The sequence below is a fragment of the Cyprinus carpio genome, chromosome B13, assembly GCF_018340385.1.
Source record: "Cyprinus carpio isolate SPL01 chromosome B13, ASM1834038v1, whole genome shotgun sequence".
Lineage (NCBI taxonomy): Eukaryota > Metazoa > Chordata > Actinopteri > Cypriniformes > Cyprinidae > Cyprinus > Cyprinus carpio.
The window spans coordinates 9,513,613-9,538,977 of NC_056609.1; the positions used below are offsets into that span (position 1 = coordinate 9,513,613).

Here is a 25,365-nt window from a genome sequence, read left to right on the forward strand (position 1 = left end):
CCCAAAACTGTCTCGTTAAAAATAGCTTATATTGAAGCCAATCTGCCAAAATGACAGCTTGTGGAATGTTCTATTTATGACATAACAGTGTGGCTAAACCCCACCCACAAAAAAGACAAAAAAAACTCTACTTTATTTTTAATGAAGCGTCACCAAACCTACTGATTCATGCATGTAGTGTAAATAAAGAGAGGGGCAAATGCAGGTCTACGCAGAAACCAAACTATAAACTTTTTTTTGATTAAAGGTAGGGCATGTATTTTTTTGGTACGGGTCGAGTACCAAAACAAACTTGTAGCCAATCAGCAGTAAGGGGCGTGTCTACTCATGATGTGGAGGAGAGAGCACTCAGTGCACAGGATGGACATTAGCTGAGCCGAGCGACGACAGAAAGATAGAGATGGCGGATAAAAACAAAAGATGAAAACGTCTGCAGAACAAAAAGCGGCTTACAATAAGGCAAGAACTAGGACCCTTGTAAATTTCGGATCAGCTTTCCAGCGCTGAGTAGGAAGGCCTGCGATCGGATGCCGAGGTTGCTTTGTTTCTTCTGGACAGGTGAGTAACACTGGTTCTCTTTCTAACATTCATTCAGTATCTCACTATGGGACCGCCTCAGGGCGTGGCCGATAGCGGAAGCACCTTTAACACCACGTCTGCCGACCATGGCAGACCAATCGCTGCAGCGATCAGGGAGTCCTGCCTCCCTGTATATAAACCGCAGCTACCTGCCATTTCGTCATTCTCGCTCTCTTCCCCGTGAAGATTTCGGAAGCTGTCCTCAGCAGACTTTGGGAATTATTGCTAAACAGTTTATCGACGGAGCCGCAAGGTAACGTCCCAAACGCAATAGATTCTTAACGTTTGTCGAGTGACTTGCCACTTAGAGTAAGATAACTAACGCGTTAAGGCGAGTTTTCTACTTTAAGCTTTTCTATTTCATTTTTCCAAGTTTTTGGCATGCTCACCACGCACCAAAAAGTAGGAAAAAAGGCTCTCTGTCGCAGCACAGCTCCGTACTAGTTGTCACGTTGTGGTGGGCTTACCGTACGAAGAGAGTGCAGGCTTCATGGCCACTGCAAAAGAGCCGGAGAGCCCCAGAGGAAAGGGCCGTCCTCCTCATCCGTGTGCATGCGGAATGTGGATTTCTGCGAAAGATTCACACGGTCTCTGCATCTCCTGCTTGGGTGCTAAACACGCTCAGGCAGCGTTGTCCAACCCCGAGGGCTGTCCCCACTGCGCGACGTTCTCGGTCAAAAACCCGAGAGCGAAGGCTTTGCGTTGCAGTAGCTGGGAAGTCGGACCCATGCCTCTCTGCTCAACCCAGAGAGGAACCGATGAATTGTCCACAGGCCTCCAGCTCCTGGGGTGAGATGATGGAGAAGGTGTCACCCATCCTTCCCCCGCTGTTTGAAAATCCGTTAGCGGGAGAGGAAGATGACGATGACGAAGTGTTGACGACCATCCTCGAGGACGAGGATGATGACGATGAAGATGCTACTCTTCCCCCGATGCAGTCGCGTCCGCCGAGTGCACAGGATGAGAGCTCACCCTCCCCTGTGCAGACGGATACAGATCTTCTTGAGGTCTGTCGCAGGGCCGCAGCTAGACTGTCGATCGACTGGCCATCCCAACCAGCAGATAAAGGAGCTGAAAGAGACTTGTATGACGGAAAGAGACTTCCGTCACGTCTCCCTCCAGCGAGGCAGTTTATTCCAGCCGTCCCACCTTGTGTGGCTGAAATGAAGAGGTTTTGGGATAAGCCTTTTTCCCACCGAGTACCTGTTAAGGGCTTCTCGAGGCTAGATGTCCAGGGAATTGAGGATCTGGGGATGGCAGATCCTCCCCCTGTAGAATCATCTGTGGCAAATCATTTGAATCCGAGCCGCAGGGCAGCGCTCTCTTCAACTGGGGCCTCGTTGCCAGGGAAAACAGAGCGCTTCGCCGCCTCCGTTTTTCAAAAGATTTATAAATCTTCTGCACTGGCCGTACGTGCTTTGAACGCGACGTCCCTCCTTACAGCCTATCAAGCGGAGTTATTAGAGGAGATGGGGCGTCAGCTGGACTCCGATTCTCCCAACCCAGCGCTCTGGGAGGAGATATGCGTCATTGCAGATTTAAACCTGCGCAAGTCCCGCGGAGCAGTTCAAAGCTGCGGTCGGAGTATGGGCTTAGCGGTTGTGGGAGAGAGATCGCTATGGCTGGGTTTGTCAGGCCTCTCTGACAAAGAAAAAAGTGGAGTTTTTGGATGCCCCTATCGATCCAAAGGCCATGTTCGGCACGACGGTAACAGCTATGCGTCAGCAATGTGACCTGCGGTAAAAAGAGGGAGAAGCTTTCGAGGTCTGTCTCCCCAGAAAGCCGACAGCTCGTCCTTATCACCCAAGCCGTCCGAATTTCAGGCCTTCAGGTAGAGGAGGTCATTCGGATTATCAACCTTCCCGTCCTGCTCCGCCACAACAGCCGGGAAGCGCGGGGCCCTCAGTCAAAGCCTGGTTTCGTGAAACCGAAACAATCGTTTGCAGCCGCAGCAGCGAAACACCGGCCGGCCCCCCCCTCAGGGGAACAAAAAGAGGCGGTCGACCTGAGACATCAGTTTGGCAACAAGAAGGGTTTGGAGACAGCACTCAGGGATTCTCTGTCCCATCCCTTCAAAACGATTCCTTTCTCCCTCCCACGGGGAAACGGAGAAGGAATTTAAGTGTGCAAAGCGTTCGTGTGGGCAGTTCAAAGTCCAGTGTTCGTGGGAAAATGGCCCATGTTCCCCTGGCGCCCCCCAAAGAACTGTCTCTCCCTCCACTTACGAGGTTTCTTCTGAGGGAGGAAAGACAAAAGTTCGTAAGCATCCCATCACAAATAAAGTTTTCTCTGTTGCATCCAAGCCAAGGGCTGAGGGCACAGAGCGGGATAAAAATAAAAATATCACAAAAAAGTAAAACAAATCACAAAGAATAACGAATAAAACTCCTTCAACGAAGCGTTATTCCCCCCCTTCGCCACTAGAGGGTGCCACAGCACCGCTAGTGAGCGAAGCCAGGAAGGGCTCACTCGCTGCTCAAGCGGAGAACTGGCGCGCCATGCGCAGTTCATCCCTGGGTTTTTAACCACGATAGACAGAGGATACAGACTTCAATTCGCTGTTAAAACCTCCTGTGTTCAATGGAGTGGTAATTTCAGTGGCCCAAGGGGAAGCAGCTCAGGTTTTAGAGGAAGAAATATCCTCTTTAATGAGAAAAGGAGTGATAAGAATGATTCCAACGTAGGAAAGCCAGACGGGCTTCTACTCCCGTTATTTTGTGATTCCCAAACGAGGGGGAGGTCTCCGTCCCATTTTAGATTTACGGGTCCTCAAACAACACCTCAGAAAATACAAATTCAAAATGCTTTCGCTCAGAACTTTGTGCCAAAGTATCCGTCAAGGGGATTGGTTCACCTCAGTGGACCTCCAGGACGCATATTTTCACACAGATATTTTTCCTGCTCACAGGAAATATCTGAGGTTCGCTTATCAGGGCACAGCATACGAGTATATGAGGATCCCCTTTGGCATGGCTTTGGCACCCAGGGTATTTACCAAATGTGTGGAAGCGGCTCTGACACCGTTAAGAAACGGAGGAGTCAGAGTTTCGTCATATCTGGACGATCTGCTCATCTGCGCGCTGTCTCCGCATCAAGCAGAGAGCGATACACACACACTAGTGACACATCTGGAGAGATTAGGTTTCAAGATAAACCAAACGAAGAGTTGTCTAACTCCTTCACAGGAAATAGTGTACTTGGGTCTCAGGCTGAAGTGAGGTTTCGAGCGTTCCTATCAGAAGAGCGCATCAAAACATTTCTCACCTGCCTCTCCCTCTTTCAACGAGGGAGTTTAGTCTCTTTCGGAATGTGTCTTCAACTACTGGGTCTGATGGCCTCAACAGTGTCAGTGGTTCCCCTGGGACTGCTGAGAATGAGGGATTTTCAGAACTGGACAGCGTCACAGGGCATTCACCCCACAAGCCGTCTCAGCCGCAGAGTGCGCGTCTCACCAGAATGTCACTGTCACTGGAGAGCCCCGTCTTTTCTCAGGACAGGATGTCCTCTGTGCCCTGTACTATTGAGAAAAGTGGTGACAACAGATGCATCTCTCACGGGCTGGGGGGCAGTGTTCGAGGGCAGAACAGTGAGGGGAGTTTGGTCTCCGGCACTGAGAGAGAAGCACATACATTTTCTAGAACTAATGACAGTGTTACTAGCTCTGAGCCATTTTGTGCATTTTCTCAAGAATCATCATGTATTGGTCAGGACAGACAATACAACGGTGATAGCCTACATAAACCGACAGGGAGGAGTGCGTTCTCACAAGCTTCACTTGTTAGCGAAAGAACTGATTATGTGGAGCAGCAAGAAACCCCCAAGTGATCCTTATGGTGTGGCATACAGAATAATCAACAGGGCAACCGAATAACTCTCCACATCGAATAATCTGTACAGGGAGTGGAGACTCCACCCCCAAGTTATGCTCATGGTGTGGCAGAGATTCAGCCAGGCCGCCGTAGATCTCTTCGCATCACGCGAAGAGACGCAATGTCCCCTGTTCTTCTCTCTGGTGGGCAACGATGCACCGTTGGGTGTGGATGCTCTAGCCCACGAGTGGCCAGACGTATTACTTTACGCTTTCCCTCCGTTGAGCCTGATCGAGCCAATGATTCTGATCGCACCATACTGGCCGGGGAGACTTTGGGTTGCGGAGATTGCACAACTGCTCTACGACCAGCCATGGCCGTTACCAGCGCGCAGGGATCTCCTCTCACAAGCACGGGGGGAAATATTTCACCCTTCCCCTCAGAAACTAGCTCTCTGGGCCTGGCCCGTGAGAGGCTAAATCTGAATGCAGCTGGGTTACCTCAGAAATTGATTGAGACAATTCAGAACGCGAGGGCTGCCTCAACGCGCTCTTTATATAATCTCAAATGGAGGGTGTTTGAGGGTTGTTGCACAGATAGGAACATATTTCCTTTCCTGTGTTCAGTTTCGGATGTGCTGGGTTTTTTTACAGGACCTTCTAGATAAGGGCAGAGCCTTTTCTACAGTTAAGGTTTATCTGTCCGCTATCTCGGCATGTCATGTGGGTATTAACTAGGGTACTATTGGCCAGCACCCTCTCGTCTGTCGATTTATGAGAGGTGCACGTCGGTTACACCCAGTGTCTAAGCCACTGGTCCCGCCCTGGGACCTGTCCATGGTTCTGAACGTGCTCTCAAAAGCCCCTTTTGAGCCCATTGATAAAATTGCCTTGAAGCTACTAGCTCTAAAGACGGCTCTGTTACTCGCTCTCACTACAGCAAAAAGGGTGAGTGAACTACATGCTTTACCAGTTCACTCATGTATGATGTTCGCTCCGGGTGTTCAAAAAGTCACTTTCAGAACTAACCCGGCGTTCGTACTCAAAGTGTTTGATCACGCTGGTGCAGTTCAATCAGTGGACCTGCTAGCTTTTCATCCACCACCCTTTGCATCCCCAGAGGAGGAGAGGTTACACAGTTTATGTCCTGTTCGGACTCTGCATATGTATGTTCAGAGAACACATACAATTCGTAAGAGCAATCAGCTGTTTGTCTCTTGGGCTGACTCTTACAGAGGAAGCCCTATCTCCCGTCAACGCCTTTCTCATTGGGTGGTGGAGGGTATCGTATTATGTTAAAAAATTCGAATTTGGAGCCCCCAAGAGGACTACGAGCACACTCTACTAGACGCATGGCTACTTCCTGGGCCCTGTTTAGAGGCATCTCTATTCAGAAAATTTGCGCGGCAGCCAGCTGGTCTTCTCCGCACACATTTGCTCGCTTCTATAGACTGGATGTGACAGAGCCCTCTCTGGCCCATTCAGTTCTGGGAGTGATTAGTCAGGTTGTATAATGCAATTTTACTAAAGGACGAGTTCCTCATATTATTCTGTTTTCACCTCCATCGGGAGCTATGATTCAGATAATTACACAGCCTTTCTTAGTCTGCTTCGTCAGCATATCGGCAATACAGGAGTTGTCTATATCCCATAGTGAGATACTGAACGAATGTTAGAAAGAAAACGTTAGGTTACTGACGTAACCCCGGTTCTCTGATAACATGAGTGAGGTATCTCACAAACATTGCCCTCCTTGCCTATCCTGCACGGAGAAGAGATATGCGGAGAATGACGAAATGGCAGGTAGCTGCGGTTTATATACAGGGAGGCAGATGTGGTGTTATAGGTGCTTCCACGATCGGCCACGCCCTGAGACGGTCCCATAGTGAGATACCTCACTCATGTTATCAGAGAACCGGGGTTACGTCAGTAACCTAACGTTTTGCTTTGTTTCACAGAAGTAATATATGCTGGCTTTTGCTTGAATATGCTAGTGTGTCATGTTCGCTTGTTTGTACATCTGCAATCGTATTGTCATTCCCTTCAGCTATGAACATTCATTTCCACACCCTATAAGCCTGGAGCGTCTAAACCTCCTCCACTGTCTGTTTCAAGCATCAGCTCCCAAAGGGTGTCCGAAAAAGTAAGACGATATGTTTAATACAGCAGATTCCGCCATAATCGTTGCCTGCTTTGTGTACGTATGTGTGGGGCGGAGCTATCAAAATAGGGGCGAGACCCTTTTTGGAGTAGGGGCGTGTTTGTTTTGGTGATTTGAAACATCAACATTGGCTACCAGAAATCACTTACCCCACCTTTAACTTTATTTTTAATGAAGAGCCAGACCACGTCAGTAAGAACTTTGTCCTTTGTCCACTTAATTTTACCACAGATTTGTTTAGAAACAAGGCTCAATTCAACAAAGGATTTTCAGAAAGACTGAAACTTAAAGACGATGTTGTGTGGACTATATTGGATCTGACAGTAATGTTGCAACACACAAGTGTGAGTAACTGTCTTTATTACATAGCCACTTTTGCTTTTTCTGTTATTACACATCATTTGATATGTATACGGAGTATTTCTGTGTTTCTAACCTAAACCACAACAGCGTCCATCTATGAGGAATGTATGTTGTCAAACACACAGCTGTTAGCCAATCATAGCAATGGGTGTTTACTTCTGAGTCTACAATCCGCCACGCCTATTCAAACAAAGCATTTCACTAAAGAAAATAGCCTATTACTTATATTTTTTGATGTAAAAATCTTGATAACTTTATAAGTGGACCTCAGAGAACAGTGCAAAAAAAAAAAAGTTCATGTTCATTCAGTTCATGCCCCCTATAAGAAATATGAGTGGTGCTTGGCTGTACAAAATAAACTACACAACAGCCGCATGGCTTCAAATTCACTACCATTAAGCTTCCAACTTGTTTACTAACTTGAGTTTGAATAGTTTGCAAAAGTAAACTAGTGAATAAATGAGTTTTCCTGTTCAGCGTGATGATGTTTAATTAATGTCCCCAACTAACTCATGAAAATAAAAAACACAAGTGGAAAATTATCAATGTATTCATCACAAGTAACAGAACTCCTGCTAATGGAAAAACACATTTTTCTTCTGTTATCTTAATGTTTATTGCTTCATGTGTGTCTCCTGTGTTCAACACATCACTCAATGTCGGTGTAATCAGAGGACTCTTATCTCTCTGTTCCTAATGTTCCTTGGCACTTCTTGTTGTTTAGATTTCTAAATTCACTCCTTTAGCTAGATTTCCCATCCAGCTTTTTTGGTTTAGTCAGTTATCTAATCAGTTTCAAAAGCAAAAATGTCTATCGAGTAAAATCATTCACGCATAGATTTAGAACCGGTGAATCTCCTATCCACAAAGAGTATCTTACAGCTCAGTTAGTATCACACTTCTACCTGGTACATGTTGAGGACTTGCTGGTCTTTGTGGTTGTGATGTTGGTCCAGTTTCTTTTGCAGCAGCTGAGCGCTGTCCTTCACCCTACACAGGAGCTGACAACACAACAAAACAGAGACGAACCAATCAGAACACACCTCCAATGTCCTCTGGCCAATCAAAGCTTAAGCCATCATCGCTTCCTACCTTCTTTAACAGACTGACACTCTGCTGTCTGGCTCCTGGTGACTGACTGTTTAGATTAAAGGGCAGGAAGTGGCGGATCAGCTCTATTTCCTGTCTGGACAGAGTTTCTGTGCTGCGATGGCTCTCACATACCAAACCCAGAGCATCCATTCTCACCTGAATTCACATAAACAGCCTTCATTTCTCTTTGTGTTATAGAAATGACACAGTTTAGCATGTCAGACATTAACTATTAAAGGTACAGTAAAATATAATGCGGTTCCCGTTTACCTGATCGTGTTTGTGCACCAGAGCCTGTCGCATTAGTGGGAGCGGCACCAGGCCACCACACAATTCCTCCTCCACAGACTTGAGAACACCCTGAGACCGGGCGGCACGCAGACACGTCATCAAAGCCCCCAACGCACCTCTGCTGCCGGCTGACCCTGAGGAACAAACACTTAGCACTTATAAAAAACAATAAGTTCTATACAATACCCCTAATTCCTTAAAATCATCATTCAAATTCAATAACACTTTTTTAAAAAAATATTCCATACTCAAATACCCTAAAATTATTTATACAGTGTTTGTGTGTGTGTGTGTGTGTGTGTGTGTGTGTGTGTGTGTGTGTGTGTGTGTGTGTATGCCTGCAGGATTTTTAAAATCAAATTTAAGACTTTTTAAGACCTGAAAAAATTAATCTAAAAATAAAAATGAATACCATATGAACAGAGCAGGGGAATGTCTATAGTAACATATGTAAAAACATGTTTTAAAGGGTTAGTTCACCCCAAAATGGAAATTCTGTTTTGCACAAAATAACATTTTTTTTCTCTTTTTTCAAATACAATTTTTTGTAACATTACAATAAAAATAAATAAATAACAAACACACAACTCTTACTGAGTCCAATCTTTCAGTACTATATGTACACAAGACTCTTACCCTCAGTGCAAGCTGGCATCTCCTGCAGGGCTTGTACCATGTGGCTAAGGCTGGAGGGGTTGCAGCGTAGCAGTTTGGGCAGGAAGTAGTCCAGGATATAAGTGGTTTGATCCAATCGGGCTGTGCACAGTACCTGCAGCAGAGGCCTCACCCAAACTTCATGCCACCCATCTATCCAGCCATCCGCATCCATAAACCGTGCACACAACTGGGCCTTATGGCTGACAAACAACTTCTCCAGAAGGTCGCTGGCGTATGGTGCCATCGTCTGATCCCCCATCAGACCCAGCAGCCTGGCTGGCAGTCCACCATCAAGCTTGAGTAAATACTCTGCTCCTAAATGCTCCACCAGGCAGCCCAGTGTGCCGTACTTCCCTTTCATATGCCACTCCAGTGCTAGAAGGTCCTGGGTGAGCTGGGTGATGTAAGGGTCACCGGTGGGATCGGACTTGTGGTCACTGCAGTGCTGGTGGATTGTGAGGAGGTTCTGGAACATGGAGCGCGTCTGGTGTCGAACCCCGTCCAGCGGGTGCTCCCAGTGGGCGTAGATGTGCTGGTGAAGGCGTGCGATTAGAGAAGAGCCTCCGATTAGAGACGAGCGAAGGAGAGGGGGACATGTGTCCACCTGGACGCAATCAACCGCAGCTCCACTCCAAAGTGTCAAAACCCGAGCCACTACCATCACCGTACTGGACTCCTTCACTCTGAGAGAGAGATTCACGACAAAGAGCAGTTCACATGGAAATCCAGGCTGATCAACTTCAGAATGAACTCAGCTCAGCAGTACAATGTGAATTAGGGGAAGAATTTAGTGATGCAAAAAAAAAAAAAAGTAATAATTTATTACTACTTTTTCATTTTGCTTTCCAACAACTGAAATTATAAGATTACTCATTAGTTAATCTGACATTAATTTTTACCAAAAACAAATTTGAAGAGAAAGATCTTTTTTGTGCTTTTAACATAAAAATAGCTGACAGAAAAAGAGGGTTTTTAGAGTTTTTAAAATTGTTTTTTATTGTGTCTTTCCAGGGGGGTGTTTCTCATTTTCTGTCACTTTTAGCTTAAGAATGAGCATAAGAAACTTCTTTCTAAAACATTTTACATTTTTCCTATTTCAAACTTTTGAAAAGTAGTGTATATAAAATTGAATAGAGAATGTTGATCTTAAAGTTTATACATATAACTGTGAGAAGAAAAAAAATGCGCCGCCAACTTAACACAAAGTAAATAATATTTCTTTAGGCTGTAGCAAGTGGCAGTTATTTAATTTTGCAAACAAATCCCTTGTTCTCATAACTGTTAAAAATGGTAGTTTTGCAAGTCCTTTGTGTGAATGCATTTGGTATCCTTTAGTACCTCGTATCTAGAGACAGGAGCACTTCGGGTATGAGCAGCAGCAGTTTCTCGGCCTGTGGACCAAGAGTCTTTCCTCTCCAGCTGAGCATAGCCAGAGCTCCATGACTCAGATACAGAGCCACAGCTGCAGGCCTGCTGCTCTCATACAGACCTGCGCAGCTCTGTCTCAGCCACTGGGGGGCGAGGCTGCCTGCACCCACTGAACACTGCAGAAGACCCGCAACCTAGAAACACACTTCTCACTTAACAGCACTTCCACAGCCAGGAATGGATTTGAATGCAGCTCAAGTTGAGACAGAGTACACAGTAAGCTTCTTGCTTCTCACTTACTATGACAGGTACATCATCTCCACTGCCAATAATAGATCTAATGAGCAAAACAACAGCCATCCCAGCAGTGCTCTGGACCGTCTGAACAAACTCCTCTAGACAGGAAAAGAACTTCAGTATAATACAAAAATCAACAGAAATAAATACAATACAATACAATATATATATATATAAAAAGTGTAAATAAATACAAAAACACAATGTCGAGTTGCATGTGAAGAATATAGGGGTCTTTGCCTTACCATCAGTCAAGATACATGTATAGCAGCTGAGAAGTCCACTGAGAGCCTGATGTAGATCAGATTGGTCCTCTGAAGCTGAAAGCACTGCAGTGTGATGGGTTCCTGTGACCTCTGAACCACCAGCATTGAGGCCTTCACCGCTGCCAGACACGACTGCATCAGCTGAGCCTGGGCCACATGACGACCAGACAAACCCCTGAACAACAAATCAAATGTCAGTGCACAACAACAAACCATGCTAGAGACATTTTTCAAGAATTCTGGGTAACAGGAACAAGATTCCATCCATGCAACTTTTTCGTCATTATACAGTACAACAGGGAAACCTTTACCTGTTCTGCTCCACATAATAATTCAATGTCCTTTGGAAGAACTGGAGCACTATGAGATTTATAAAAAAAAAAAAAAAAAAAAAAAAATCAGTGACAGAATTTGTAAAAGAGCAGAGAAAACCAAATATACAGCATTAAATTATTTAACTTGTATACTAACCTTCTGTTAGCAAACGGTGAACACATTTCTCACCTGTAAAACAAACAGAACAATTTAAAAATGTACTGCACTACACATACTACTGTTTGGGGTTGGGGGGAAAAAAATCTGTATTTTCTTTTTTTTAAGTGTCTTTTAAGGCTCACTTTTTAACAAACAAAAAAAAAATCAGAAAAGTAATAGTAATACAGTTATATTGTGAAATATTATTACAATTGAAACCAACTGTTTTGTATTTGAATATACTTTAAAATATAATTTATTCCTGTGATGTAAAGCTGAATTTTCAGCATCATTACTCCAGTCTTCACTGTCACATGATCCTTCAGAAATCATTCTAATATGATGATCTGCTGCTCAAGAAACATGTATTATACTATCAATGCTGAAATCAGTTGTGCTGCCTAATATTTTTCTTATTTAAAAAAAAAAATTTGATAAATAGAAAGTTTAAAAGCACAACTTTTATTTTTATTTAAAGTAGAAATCTTTTGCAGCATTATAACTGCAATTAGTTTCAATTTTATTTTAATGCATCCTTGCCGAATTAAAGCATTGCTTTCTTAAAAAAAAAAAAAAAAAAAAAACTTACCGATTCCAATCCAATCCAATCAAATTATATCACTTATACATACCGATTTTAAAGCCATCCAGGCAGGAAGTGATGTTATCTGTTGAGTGTGAGCAGTGATCTGTGCTCGTAGAGGAGAGACAGGAAGACATGCTCTCGGACAGACATCCAACCGTCTGCTCCTGCAGCCAATCCGGGCCACTTCCCAGAGCACTGATAGAGAAGAGTGTGTTAAACAGACAAATATACACAAACAAAGCACACAGAAGTCAATCATTGATTTTCCAGTAGCATGAGTGCCAGAGAAATGTGGGACCTTGCTACGGTTCTCTTAAGTGGGTTCTTAGCTGGCAGTGTGGTAAACAGGAATGCTAGGGTGCTCAGGCAAGCCTGCAGTAACGGACCAATAGTGCACTCATCCTCTCTCAACTGCTCCAACAGGAAGCCTGCCTGTAGTCAACATACAAACCAGTGAAGTGCATTCAGTATAACTCAGTCAAGATCTTTAAGATGAATGTGATGCAGACCGACCTTAGAGATGAGCTGGATCTGCTCGACCGGGTCAGAGGATGACAGACTGTCCTTCAGAACCCCAGCAAGCTCTGTGGAGCTACTATCTCCATCCACAGACAGAGAATCTGGGAGAAAGCGTGAAATATTACAGGTAACGTATGCACAACCACTTAAAGGTGATTTCTTTCACTCACCTGTCAGGCTCTTCAGCTTGACATCATCCAAAGCTACAGCCTCCACTTTAGGTGTTTTCTTCTTCACAACCATGACTAGATCTGAGACATAACAACAACTGCAGATGTGTATCATGAATTAATTGTATAATTACGTACAACGCTCATACAACAAGTGCTGAAGATCAAGTTAAAGAAGTTATAAGAGCTCTGGCTGAACCTAACCTTATCTAGTGCTAGTCACGTTTCCTGCGGCTATTTATATTACGTTCTCCTCCACACCGAAAACCCCGTTCTACTACACATTCTAAAACATGAAAATATATTGTCATACCTTTGTAACAAAGCAGGTAACGGTCAAAAAGTTCAACGCTGCATGTAGAAATAATTATTTCCACGGCAACACAACATGCACGTGTGACGCGTCAATTCCGGGTTCGCGCTGGAGGACCGCCCAGCACAAAGATGATTGGTTCACGCAGAATGCTTATGATGCGTGATTGGTCCACGACAAAGTCAATCAGACATGACGTCACCATTCCCTAACCACACATACAATAGTTTGCTTGTTAAAAAAAGGGAAAAGAAAGGAAAAAAACGCCCCCGATCCCGCCCATTTCCACAGGACGATGCTGGAGTGAAAACTTTGAGTTAGAAAACGGTCGCTCTTTATATCATAATTAGGTCACTGGTGCAGTAACGACTACGACAAGACGGAATATTATTTTTATTATGGTGTGAAACCAGTTCCATCTTCAGCACTGTAACACTTGATTGCCGGGTAAGGATAAAATCTTTAATTATTAACAAAAAAAAAAAGGGAATACGATATTAAAGTATTGACGTTTCTATTTCCGCTTATTCAAATATGAAAGTTCTATATTATATATTTAAACGAAAACAGATTCTAAAATTAAATGTAGACTTTATTATGTACCCTGCTGATTGTTCTAAAAGTGATTTTGAAAATGAAAAGCTTAATATATTGAATACGTTTGAAATACACTATTTATTGATTTGATATAACTGAAATTCAGTTAATATTAAATAATTATATTATTTTCTATTCTATTATCTATTTTCATGAATACAACTATAATTGTACCTATTGCATCATCATTCTGTCACTAACTGCAGCTAACAGTTTAACATTATATATACGGTAACTTACCCATAGTCGGTTTTTGATTAGGTTAAAATGTGTGTGTCCTATATATAATGTTATGTTGAATCACTGTATGTTTGATCTGTGTTATGTAGTGAAACTGAGAGCCAGAACCAGGATCACTGACTCCTGAGATGGAAATTCCTACCTGGTCTCAACAGTAAAATTCACAACATATGCACCATATGTGTGTATCATATTGGAGACCTCATTACTAAACACATATTTCTACTTTTCATGATTAGGAAAGGAGCATTTTCCTCACATACTGCAGTATATATTAACTTCCTGATCTTCCATGTGCAAATCCTTGTGTTCTAGATCTACATAATGACCCTGTTATCCACTTTGGCTCACTTTTTCTGTACATTGTCCTCTTAAGAAGTTAGTTCCACAGTAAAACACACTGTTTTAATCCACATTGGTTAAGATTCAAACCCAAACAAAAAAGGTCTTATTTACCAGGACAGCTTAATTGAGCTCAGCACGTTTGCTCTCTGTTTGTGCCCGTGCCAATGCTATAATGAGAGCTTATTATTATAACCAAGAGTTTTAGAGAAGTAGTTGTGAAATGTGTTCACTCATGCATTTCTGTTGTGCTTTCCCCCACCTGCTTTACATCAGCTGACACACGTTTTTCATAATTAACATTTTATGATGGAGAAGTGTGATGATGGTGCATTAGTGCTGGCTGGAGGGGTTTATTTTTGTAGTGGTGGTCAGTTTGTCCAGGGCTCAAACACTTACTTTTGCCATTCGAGACCAAGAATGTTTCACTGCCTCTCTTTCCAACCAATACAGTTTCTTTCCAACTGATAAAAGTTCAAATTTATCTCAGATGTCATACAGCTATATGAAAATTTCAGTTAATATTGACAAGTGGCATGCATCTATACATCAGATAAACGTCCTATTCAGAATATTCACTGTTCATTTACATCTGTGCATGTCCAAACAAATGTAATTCTGAGTTCCTGTGAAACATGGGAAGCTGTGAAAACCCAAACTGTGGAAGAAGCATATTTTTGCAGAATGGAGGAGACAAATAATTTTGTCCGAATGTTAAAAGTATTAAATTTAGCAACTCTTGATGATGATTATTTTGAGTTGTCAGTCTGTATTTATCGTGGATCGAAGATGAATCACTGTTGAATTTTGTTTTGATATTGCAAATTAAATTAATGTTGATATTGCAATGTTGTTTCAACATCTTTTTGATATGGGCGAATTAATTTCAATGTTGATTTATTGGTATTTCTAGTATTTATAAGTATTTATTTGATTTCTAAGTACCATTTAACATTGTTTCAATATTGTTCCAATGCTTTTTCACCAACAACTGATATTGTTTTTACATTTGAAGGTTGGTCACACACCAACTTGTTTGTTTGGCCAAAAAGTTTCCGAAAGACCATGTCATGAGACAAATTTTGGCACTTAATTTCCATGACATTTTTCTTGTACTACAATCTTTCAATAAAAAATGCATGTAAATAATTATGTGGATACATGCTTAAACTATTTTTATGGATTTTATTTGCAACGGATGTGACTCAACGTCATGGATCAAGGTTTGATTAGTTGAATTTTTTTTCAATTAGGCAAAAGGAAATGTGTTCATTGATATTGCAACATTGTTTAAACATCTTCATTTTCAACATAAGCCAGCAAACACGATTGTTGATTAACTTTTTTTTTACCAAATTAAGTATTGTTTCAATGTTTTTCAGTGCTGAAAAAAAAAAAATATTATCTTAACCACATTTCAGTGTTGAAATATGGTTGGTTGGTCAAAAGCATGCTTCCTTAGAGAAAAGATGTATATCAAATATCATGAAGAGGCGGAAAAATATCAAGATAATTGTTTTGCTGTATATCACATCTGATTCATAGTTTATCTTCTTGAGTCGTCTTCTACTACAAGCTCTGTGTGCCTCATGTTGTGGCAGGGCCTGAGGGGTGACGGCATGGCGGAGGGCGATGAAAGCACAGGAGGGGAGTGGAAAGAGAAATGCATGGCCCTCGAGGCCCTGCTCTTTAAGTTCCGTGGACAGATGAGCGTGATCCGAGAGCTCACGGCAGAAAAGGTCAGTCAAACACACTACTCAGTCTCAGTCTACGTCTCAGTCCCTGAGTCCCTTCGCTCGGCCTGCTGGTCTGCTCTCTGACCTTTAAAAATCATTACATCAGACCGCATGCTGAGCAAGTTAAACTCAACCTACCTCAGCCATCTTTTATTAAAGTAATAACAGAACAGGCATATGATTTGTAGGTAACTGTCACCACCCTGCTAATTCCCGTCTGTATTTATATTGCCAAGATACTCAATCTAAGGGAATTCTAGGAAAGGCAAAGAAGCCACCTATTAAAGTATTTGCTCATTTCCATGTTTGGTTTTCATTTCCACGAAAGAGTGTGTGTGTGTGTATATGCGTGCCATGGACTATTTCTTTGGCCTATCTCGAGGGAGAGCAGATTAGAGGTTAATATAAACAGAGGCCTGACCGCAGGGCTCCAAACTGCTGCATTCTGGGATAGCAGAATCTACTTTGAATTACAGACTCAGGATGTATCCGGGTGCTTTAAATGTCTTGCCCTTGGGGAGAGGTCAAGTTTAGAAAATGTATAGTCAGCTATTGTGATGAGGCTCTTTCTTGAGCAATTTTAACGATTGGTGCCCCAAAGTATTTTGTAACTGAATCTCATACAATTTTAAAGGGATAGTTCAGCCAAAAATGAAAATTCTGTCATTAATTACTCACCCTCATGTCGTTCCAAAACCATAAGATCTTCGTTCATCTTCAGAACGCAAATTAAGATATTTTTGATGGCCTCATGGGATAGCAAAGTGTGCACTTCAGGAATTTTCGGAAGTAGTAGGTGAACTGCATACTTGTCTCGTACTATTTTATGAATACTGTGAATTCACATACATGTACTGTTTTGTGCCTGCTATATGGAAATACGTCATTTCAAATGCAGCCTCGGTCTCAGTAAGTGTGACCTCTAACCACTATGATGCTGATTCAAGTGTATGATTTCATCATATGAGAATCTCATTGTAATTGTTTCTCATTCCTTCATCAGTAGGCGTGTTATTGTTAGCAGCTGGGTAGAGTCTAGCTTCACTTATGTGTGCCATCTATTATTCCTCACTTGCATATGTGGACAGAATCCCTTATTGCAGTATTGAAAAAAGCTGCCATTAAATGTTTACATAGGGTTTCTTTCCTGACTTGTCCTTGTACAGTAGGTCTTGGATCAGCTGAGCTGTTAAAATACAGATAGCTGGGGAGCATAGTTTAGCTGAGGATATGTCAGAGATTAATCTGTGGTGGGAAAAAAAAACGGAGGAAGAGGATGAATGGGAAGGATTGAGACATAGGATAAAGAAAGTAGGAAAGTAGGAATGGGCAACTTTGATCAACTAGTCACACAACTAATCAAGTGAAGGGTGACTTCTTTATATAGATTTTTAAAGCTGTGTTTTAAGCAATGGCACTTGAATTAAGAGAATGTAACTTCATGGAGAGAATTTTTTCATCTTATGACGCTAAAACCTGCGGAGCCCTGCACATGGCATGCAGGAAAAAAATTGAGGGAACAAATTATTAAATGGTGCGCATGATGTATTTATTTTTTCTTGCATGTCATGTGAGGGGCTCCGTAAAAACATACAACGAAGTTGTGTCTTTAAATTAAAGGCCCATTTACACCAAGAACAATAACTATAAAGAGGACTATAACAATAAATATATTAGCGGCCGGCCACAAAAACTGACAGTAATGTTATTTGCTAAGTCATGAAGATGGCTTGTTCCCACTGATGTAATGATGTAACCTGCAGAAAAAGAAATTCCTCGCAGACTGATAGTCTATCTGAAATATGAATGAATTTATCTTGTAAATTGCTATAAGTACAAAAACATTCCATAAAAACCTAAGAATATTTAGCCTGTTTATCTGTCAAAAGATATTATTGTATTCTGTCTTTTTTATATTGCTTTACGTACATATTCAGGCCATCACTCCCTAAGAAACAGATCTGAATTGGGACAGTGGACCCTATTTATCTCTCCTAATCAGTGGTAGTCTCAAACTATAATTTTTAAAATGTTTTTGTAGTTTTACACGTCTTGTAGGACGGGTAAGAAGGTATAAGAGTGAAAGGGAAAGAGAGGGAGTAAAATAAGAAGTAAAAATGACATACAAACAGACAAACACCTGGCCTAACTGTTTTAATCACTGAGACTCCCAAGGGAGGAAATGCCTGGCCTCGTGCTATACAGGAAGTTAGCATGCTAAATACATACACAAACAAACACATATATGCTAATGTTGGGAGAAATGTAGGTCATTTTCTCCCCTGGTTTACATCCTGTTTGGTGAAGTTTAAATGAATCAGCCAGTCTTGGACAGCAATTGCTCATCGTGCAAAGAAACTCAAAACAGTAACGAACTTTCACTGTGAGCCAGCCTCAAAGAATGTCACAAAGGCGCACATGAAGACACATATCCTGTGTATGAACAGATGCAAACCTTTCTTTAAACCATTACGGTAAAAATATGGAGAACTTTCAAGTGCAGTCAAATGCATATGAACCTGTGTTCTCACACTGAGAGTACATTATGTGAAGCAGGAATCTGTTGTAGGTTAGCACTCCTACTAGATTCTGCTAGAATGGAAACACGAGCTTCTAGTGTAACATACAGTGTACTGCTGCAGGACACAGATGAGTGCAGTGTGGAGCAGAGGCCGAGTGACGCCGGGGAATTTGGAGCCGTGGTGCAGTGAAGGCTGTCACACAGACAGCCTTTGTGAGCTGGCCTGTGGAGGGAGGCTGGATGAGGGGTGCAGGGCGTGCCGGCCACAGAAGGCCCAGGATGGAATGCATGGAATGGAAGACTGACTGTAGCCAGAAGTGAGGGGGATTGTAGAAGATTCAAAGAGCTGTTGATGGAAATGTGAAGTATACATGTGCAAACTGATGAAAGCATCCATGAAGGTTTTTGGTTTGTTTTGGTTTACAGCACTCCCATTGGCCGTCACCCCTCATTTACATAGGTTTTATGTAGTTGAGCTCTATTCAGCTTTGTCGCATCATCAGCAGTCTCTATTGCTTGTTTCACCAGTATTTGCCAGATGTGACCCTGGAGCATAAAACCAGTCTGAAGTAGCACCGGGATATTTGTAGCAATAACCAAAAATACATTGCATGGGTCAAAATTATCAATTTTTCTTTTATGCCAAAAATCATTAGGATATTAAATAAAGATCATGAAAATATTTTGTAAATTTCCTACCGTACATAAATCAAAACTTAATTTTTGATAAGTAATATGCATTGCTAAGAACTTTTGCACCCTCAGATTCCAGATTTTTAAATTGTTGTATCTCGGCCAAATATTGTCCTATCATAACAAACCATACATCAATGTATTCAGTTTTCTCAGTTTAAAAAAAAAAAATATCCTTATGACTTGTTTTGTGGTTAATGGTCACATATTTCTTTAAAAAATGAATGATGCTGGTCACTTTGTTGCGTTGAATCACTCCATTGTCCTCTTAGAGCACCATCTCCTGTTCAAACAGAACAATGCACTTTTGTATGGAGCCCTGCAGATGACGTGAAGAAGAAAAATTAGATATTGTGGCCACAAATTAAGACTTATTAATTCCTGGCCATGTTCTTTCATTTATAAATGTCCAAATAAGTAAGCAAAATCACTGAATCAGGTTGTGATTCATTCTGAATCATTTAGACAGCTCACTTGTGTACTGAATTGTTTGAAGTGTCAGAGGACCAAATCGGACTGACTAGGCTTTTTTATTTGTCAAGATTGCCAAAAAAATTGTATCTTTTAAAAGTTTTGACAACAATGAGTTATACAACCATTCAAAAGTTTAGGGTTTTTATTTAAGATTATATTTTAATGTTTAGATTTGTCTCTTCTGCTCACCAAGGCTATTTTTTTTTCTTTTTTTTCAAAAAGGCAGTAAAAACAGTTATATTGTAAAATATAATTTAAATTTTAAACAACTTTTTTTTTATGCAATTTATTCCTGTGATGCAAAGCTGAATTTTCAGCATAATTACTGCAGTCTTCAGTGTCACATGATCCTTCAGAAATCAGTCTAGTATCCTGATTTACTGCTCAGCATTTATTTGAAATGTATTTAAAAATACTAATCTCTTTAGAAATCAGCACGTGTTAATATGTAGCACTAACCTGTGGCTGAACCATTCAGAGTCTGTCTGGGTTTGTGCAGCTGTTCTCAGAACAGTCTGTAATTACTCTGCTATTTTTTATTTTCTATATCTGCACCATTGGGCAGTGGTGGACCAGCCTGACCACAGATGAGGTTGGGTGTGTACTGTGTCCCCGTTTGTACAGTGTGTGTGTGTGTGTGTGTGTGTGTGTGTGTGTGTGTGTGTGTGTGTGTGTGTGTGTGTGTGTGTGTGTGTGTGTGTGTGTGTGTGTGTGGTTGTTGCAGTACAAACATATATGTAGTTAGTTCCACATTAAGCTTATGTGTATGAATAGTCTGCGGGGATAGTGGTTGTGTGTGTGGACAACAGAGATAATGAGTGTGTGATGTTTTTCTGGCCATCAGTGTTTTGGTGGACACACCCTTTGGTTTAGTCCGGTAGGCGTTGGCTTACTAAACCTTGAATATCAATAGACTTCAATCATGCAAAATTAACCAGAGTCTTTGAAATCTTTTTAACTTCCATCTGCAAATCAGTGATTTACGTCATTCGCCAAGATCTGCCTGATGCACCATTAACAAATCCAACAAAATCTCCTTTAACTTAAGAACTAGAGCAGAACATGGACAGGACTATTCCAGAGCCATCATTAAGATGGTTTTGTCAGTAGTGCTTTTGTGTGTTGGAACTTATTAAACATCTTTAATGATGGAGGTTTGTAAAGAAAAGAGGCTGTTAGAAAGATCAGAATATCATTGGGTCGCATACACACACATGTGCATAAAAACACTTTTGTATGGTGTTCAGTGGAAAATATGAGTGCAGCGGTAACTATTAGCAGTGTGTTAGGTCATATTTGTCTGTTCTCCTTTGGGAACTGTATGAAGAGAAACAGGTTGCTGATGGAGCTCCTGCCAAAGCAGAAACAAGCACATAACACCGATCAAGCAAATTTAACCCCAAAAATGTTCGGTGTTATGCAAATCTCACTCATTTTATATGGTATGTTGTTAATTTACGGTAATTTAACCCCAAAATCAAAAAGACATAAGACAGAATAGTTACCTAAAAAAAAAATTCCATCCATTAACGTTATCCGATGAAACTGATATTTCAATACTCTAATGTGAAAAATAAAGATATATTAAATATTGTTAGTAGTATTTGGGTTTTTATGCATATTGAAAGAGCACCCCCTAATTTGTTGTTACCACAATGCAATAAAAATGACTTCTCAGTAATGTGAAAAATAATTATATATTTATTAAATTGTGAAGTGCATACGCTATAGTAGTATGTCAATGGTTTTTGCATAGTGATTAAAAATGGCACCTTTTACCTTAATATATTTTTTGTCTAACAACAAAATATTTTTCAGCAGAATTCTCTCTTTTTTATGACAAATAGGCGACCTCTAAATTCTCATTACGATAATTAATTTTGAAAAATACATTTTCAATATTATAATGTGAAAAAAGATATATTTAGTTAGTTATATATATATTTAGTTTTGCTAGTTATATTTAGTTATATATATATACTGTGTGTGTGTGTATATATATATATATATATGCAATTTAAAAAAATATGTATTTTTCACTATGTTAGTATTTGAGTGTTTCTGCATTTTGATAAAGTATGTTGCTCATGTTGTTCTTCTAATAAAGCTCTTTGGATCATTATCAAATTATGTTGGAAAATGTGATCTTCAAAAGTTGTTCAGATCATCAGATTTTTCTTCTTTTAAAAAAAACTTTTCATTTAACTGTTGTGATGTGTGATGGAAAGAAAAATTATTTTAAATATAATACTTTTTTACTAGTGGTCCACATTCAGTCTCCAAGACCCAATCTGATGACCACAACTAAGCCACAGAATGTGTGAAGTGAGACTTTTATGACACTGGAAAGTGGATTAAGGAATTTATAATAAAGATTAACTTGAAATTATGAGGATTGGAAATACAGTGGTCAAAATTCCCTGAAATTTCACTGAATTTGATTACAGGAAACAATCATCAAAATGACCGGCAACTAAATCATTACCTCTGGTTTACCACATAGCTTTTTTTTTTTTTTTTTGAAACCAATACAGCACAGCTTAAGTTTTTTTTTGGGAAATGTTTTTGCTTAGACAGTATTTTTATTTATTTATTTATTTTTTAGTTTCCTTAACTTTATTCACATTGTCTTTTCATCCAAAAAAAGAAAAATAAAATGCTTAAAGGAATAACATTAACAGTAATATAGCCTGGCGTTCCCGCTATGGTAAAAATGATTTGCAAATGGATATGCTGCATTACTGGCAATACTATGCCATGAGACAAATACATGTTTTAAAAAGAAGGATATTTGTTTACAAAACCAGCTGGCTTGTTCTTCCCAGTGATGCTTGAAAAAGGTTATGCATGAGGAAAATTTGGATGTAGATTTTTAATAATTCTCATGTTTATACATATTCATGCACAAGCCCGGCTCATTTGCCCATTCATATAAACATTACTTCTTGCTCTGTCAGATGCAGCAGCTGGAGACGCAGGTACTGGAAGCAGAGCGGCGGGCACATGAGGCCAACCAGCAGGTAAATACTAATAACACTCTCTTGGACATTTCATATGGTATTAGGATATAATCCGATATTAGGAATGTTAAGTATTTGCACTGACAAAGATTTATTTAAGTTATGATTCTTTACCTTAAATGGCTTGCTAAATGATTTGATTATTTTGGATACAGTTAATACTAATATAATGTAACAAATAAATATGACAATTGGAAATAGGCAATATTCCTTTATTAAAGGTGCTGTATGTAAATCTTTTGACTGTACTAAAGCATAAAAATACTAAAATATGTTTGCAAATATTTTGGTAACATGCTAAGTTTACATACTTGTTTCTCCAAAAAAAACAATGCTACAGTTATTCTGTTTTGAAATGTGGTTCCATGTCTGTTTTTGTTTTGGTCTGTGTGATTCCGCCCACTGCCAATTTACCCAATAGTATTTAGACTCCCCGGGTTGCCAGGTGGTGGAAAACACAGCGTATTGCAGAGAGATCACAGATTCTACTCGGCAGCCATCAAAAAAGATCTATGAACAGAATAATATTAAAGCACAGGTAAATAGGTTCATCAACTTACAGTGTGTAAGGCTTGTCACCTTCCACTGTAAATTGCGCTCGTTCCTGAAGCGTGTCCTCAATCTGGCAACCCGCGTGAGTGTCAAGTCTGAGGAGGCAGGAGAAACAACGGAACCGCAAGTTTCCACTGTAATCTGTTCCACAAATTATATTAACACCTATAATAATGGGTGTTCACATTATTTCATTATTTTGTCCAACCCCTGTATATTTGATTTTTTATATAATAATATGACCATTACTAATAATGTGTGAATGTTCATTTGTGTGTTTCAGGTGCAATGGATGGAAGAGCGTCTAAAGGCATCAGATATCCAGTCGAGTAATTCAGAGCTGCCGCTGTTCAGGCGCTGTCAAAATCTTCAAGCGCTACTGCAAGAGAAAGACAAGCTTATTGCCACCCTTGAGCAACAGCTGGAGGAACAGGTCAGTCCCAACTCCAGTCTCCAAAACCATCAGGTTTGCATCATAGAGGCCTATTTAAATCCATGACATTATACCTTCAGAAACAGAACCGAATCCAAGATGCCAAGGCGGTTGAAGAAAAAGCAGCCAAAATCAAAGAATGGGTCATGAGGAAGTTGAATGAAGTATGTTCATGCTTTTTGTGCATGTGTTTGTTCTAGAATAGGTGGAAAGAAAGAAATGGTGTGTAAATGTTTCACTCTTGTAGTTTGATATAGAGAATGCCTCTCTGAGAGAGATCAACCAACAACAGGAGGCTGAGATACAAGACCTGAGAAGACGACTGCAAGGTATTCATGCATGTAATCACATACATAGCAGGTTAAGCAATGGCTACTGTGTTTTCAAAATAACATTCTACCACATTATTCCTGCTAGTTCTGCAGTATGTCCAGTGTTAGGCCTGTCAAATAAATGTTTCATCAAAACCATGACTTATGTAAAAAAAAAAAATATATATATATATATATATATATATATATAAATATATTATATAGTATCTAAAATATATCATTTACAAACCCGATTCCAAAAAAGTTGGGACACTGTACAAATTGTGAATAAAAACAGAATGCAATGATGTGGAAGTTTCAAATTTCAATATTTTATTCAGAATACAACATAGATGAAAATGAGAAAATGTATCATTTTAAGGGAAAAATAAGTTGATTTTAAATTTCATGGCATCAACATATCCCAAAAAAGTTGGGACAAGGCCATGTTTACCACTGTGTGGCATCCCCTCTTCTTTTTATAACAGTCTGCAAACGTCTGGGGACTGAGGAGACTTAAAGTTCCTCAAGTTTAGGAATAGGAATGTTGTCCCATACTTGTCTAAAACAGGCTTCTAGTTGCTCAACTGTCTTAGGTCTTCTTTGTCACATCTTCCTCTTTATGATGCGCCAAATGTTTTCTATGGCTTAAAGATCTGGACTGCAGGCTGGCCATTTCAGTACCCAGATCCTTCTTCTACGCAGCCATGATGTTGTAATTGATGCAGTATGTGGACTGGCATTGTCATGTTGGAAAATGCAAGGTGGGCTGAAAGAGACGACGTCTGGATGGGAGCATATGTTGTTCTAGAACTTGGATATACCTTTCAGCATTGATGGTGCCTTTCCAGATGTGTAAGCTGCCCATGCCACACGCATCCATGCTACCCCATACCATCAGAGATGCAGGCTTTTGGACTGAGCGCTGATAACAACTTGGGTTGTCCTTGTCCTCTTCAGTCCAGATGACATGGCATCCCAGTTTTCCAAAAAGAACTTCAAATTTTGATTCGTCTGACCACAGAACAGTTTTCCACTTTGCCACAGTCCATTTTAAATGAGCCTTGGCCCAGAGCAAACGCCTGCGCTTCTGGATCAGGTTTAGATATGGCTTCTTTTTTGACCTATAGAGTTTTAGCCGGCAACGGCGAATGGCACGGTGGATTGTGTTCACCGACAATGTTTTCTGGAAGTATTCCTGAGCCCATGTTGTGATTTCCATTACAGTAGCATTCCTGTATGTGATGTAGTGCCGTCTAAGAGCCCGAAGATCACGGGCATCCATGGTTTTCCGGCCTTGACCCTTACGCACAGAGATTGTTCCAGATTCTCTGAATCTTTGGATGATATTATGCACTGTAGATGATGATAACTTCAAACTCTTTGCAATTTTTCTTTCTGATATTGCTCCACTATTTTTCGCCACAGCGTTGGGGGAATTGGTGATCCTCTGCCCATCTTGACTTCTGAGAGACACTGCCACTCGAGAGGGGCTCGTTTTA

General features: G+C 40.7%; 2 protein-coding genes across 2 annotated transcripts in view; one reads left to right on the forward strand and one right to left on the reverse strand.

Annotated features, from left to right (window-relative positions):
* The window catches only part of thada (THADA armadillo repeat containing), a 101,002-nt gene extending 87,904 nt beyond the window's left edge, over positions 1-13,098 (reverse strand). The window contains 15 exon segments of the mRNA XM_042736377.1: positions 7,817-7,912; positions 8,004-8,159; positions 8,274-8,428; positions 8,931-9,634; positions 10,290-10,513; positions 10,620-10,714; positions 10,862-10,952; positions 10,955-11,057; positions 11,194-11,242; positions 11,354-11,386; positions 11,989-12,137; positions 12,241-12,374; positions 12,456-12,562; positions 12,632-12,712; positions 12,945-13,098. Coding sequence (XP_042592311.1) covers positions 7,817-7,912; positions 8,004-8,159; positions 8,274-8,428; positions 8,931-9,634; positions 10,290-10,513; positions 10,620-10,714; positions 10,862-10,952; positions 10,955-11,057; positions 11,194-11,242; positions 11,354-11,386; positions 11,989-12,137; positions 12,241-12,374; positions 12,456-12,562; positions 12,632-12,704 — 2,169 coding nt within the window. The 5' untranslated portion in view covers positions 12,705-12,712; positions 12,945-13,098.
* Positions 13,099-13,213: 115 nt separating this feature from the next.
* The window catches only part of plekhh2 (pleckstrin homology domain containing, family H (with MyTH4 domain) member 2), a 35,688-nt gene continuing 23,536 nt past the window's right edge, over positions 13,214-25,365 (forward strand). Inside the window, exons 1-6 of the mRNA XM_042736376.1 lie at positions 13,214-13,391; positions 15,725-15,862; positions 22,505-22,567; positions 23,403-23,552; positions 23,633-23,716; positions 23,800-23,881. Of these exons, the coding sequence (XP_042592310.1) occupies positions 15,743-15,862; positions 22,505-22,567; positions 23,403-23,552; positions 23,633-23,716; positions 23,800-23,881 (499 nt within the window). The 5' untranslated portion in view covers positions 13,214-13,391; positions 15,725-15,742. The remainder of the gene's footprint in view (positions 13,392-15,724; positions 15,863-22,504; positions 22,568-23,402; positions 23,553-23,632; positions 23,717-23,799; positions 23,882-25,365) is intronic.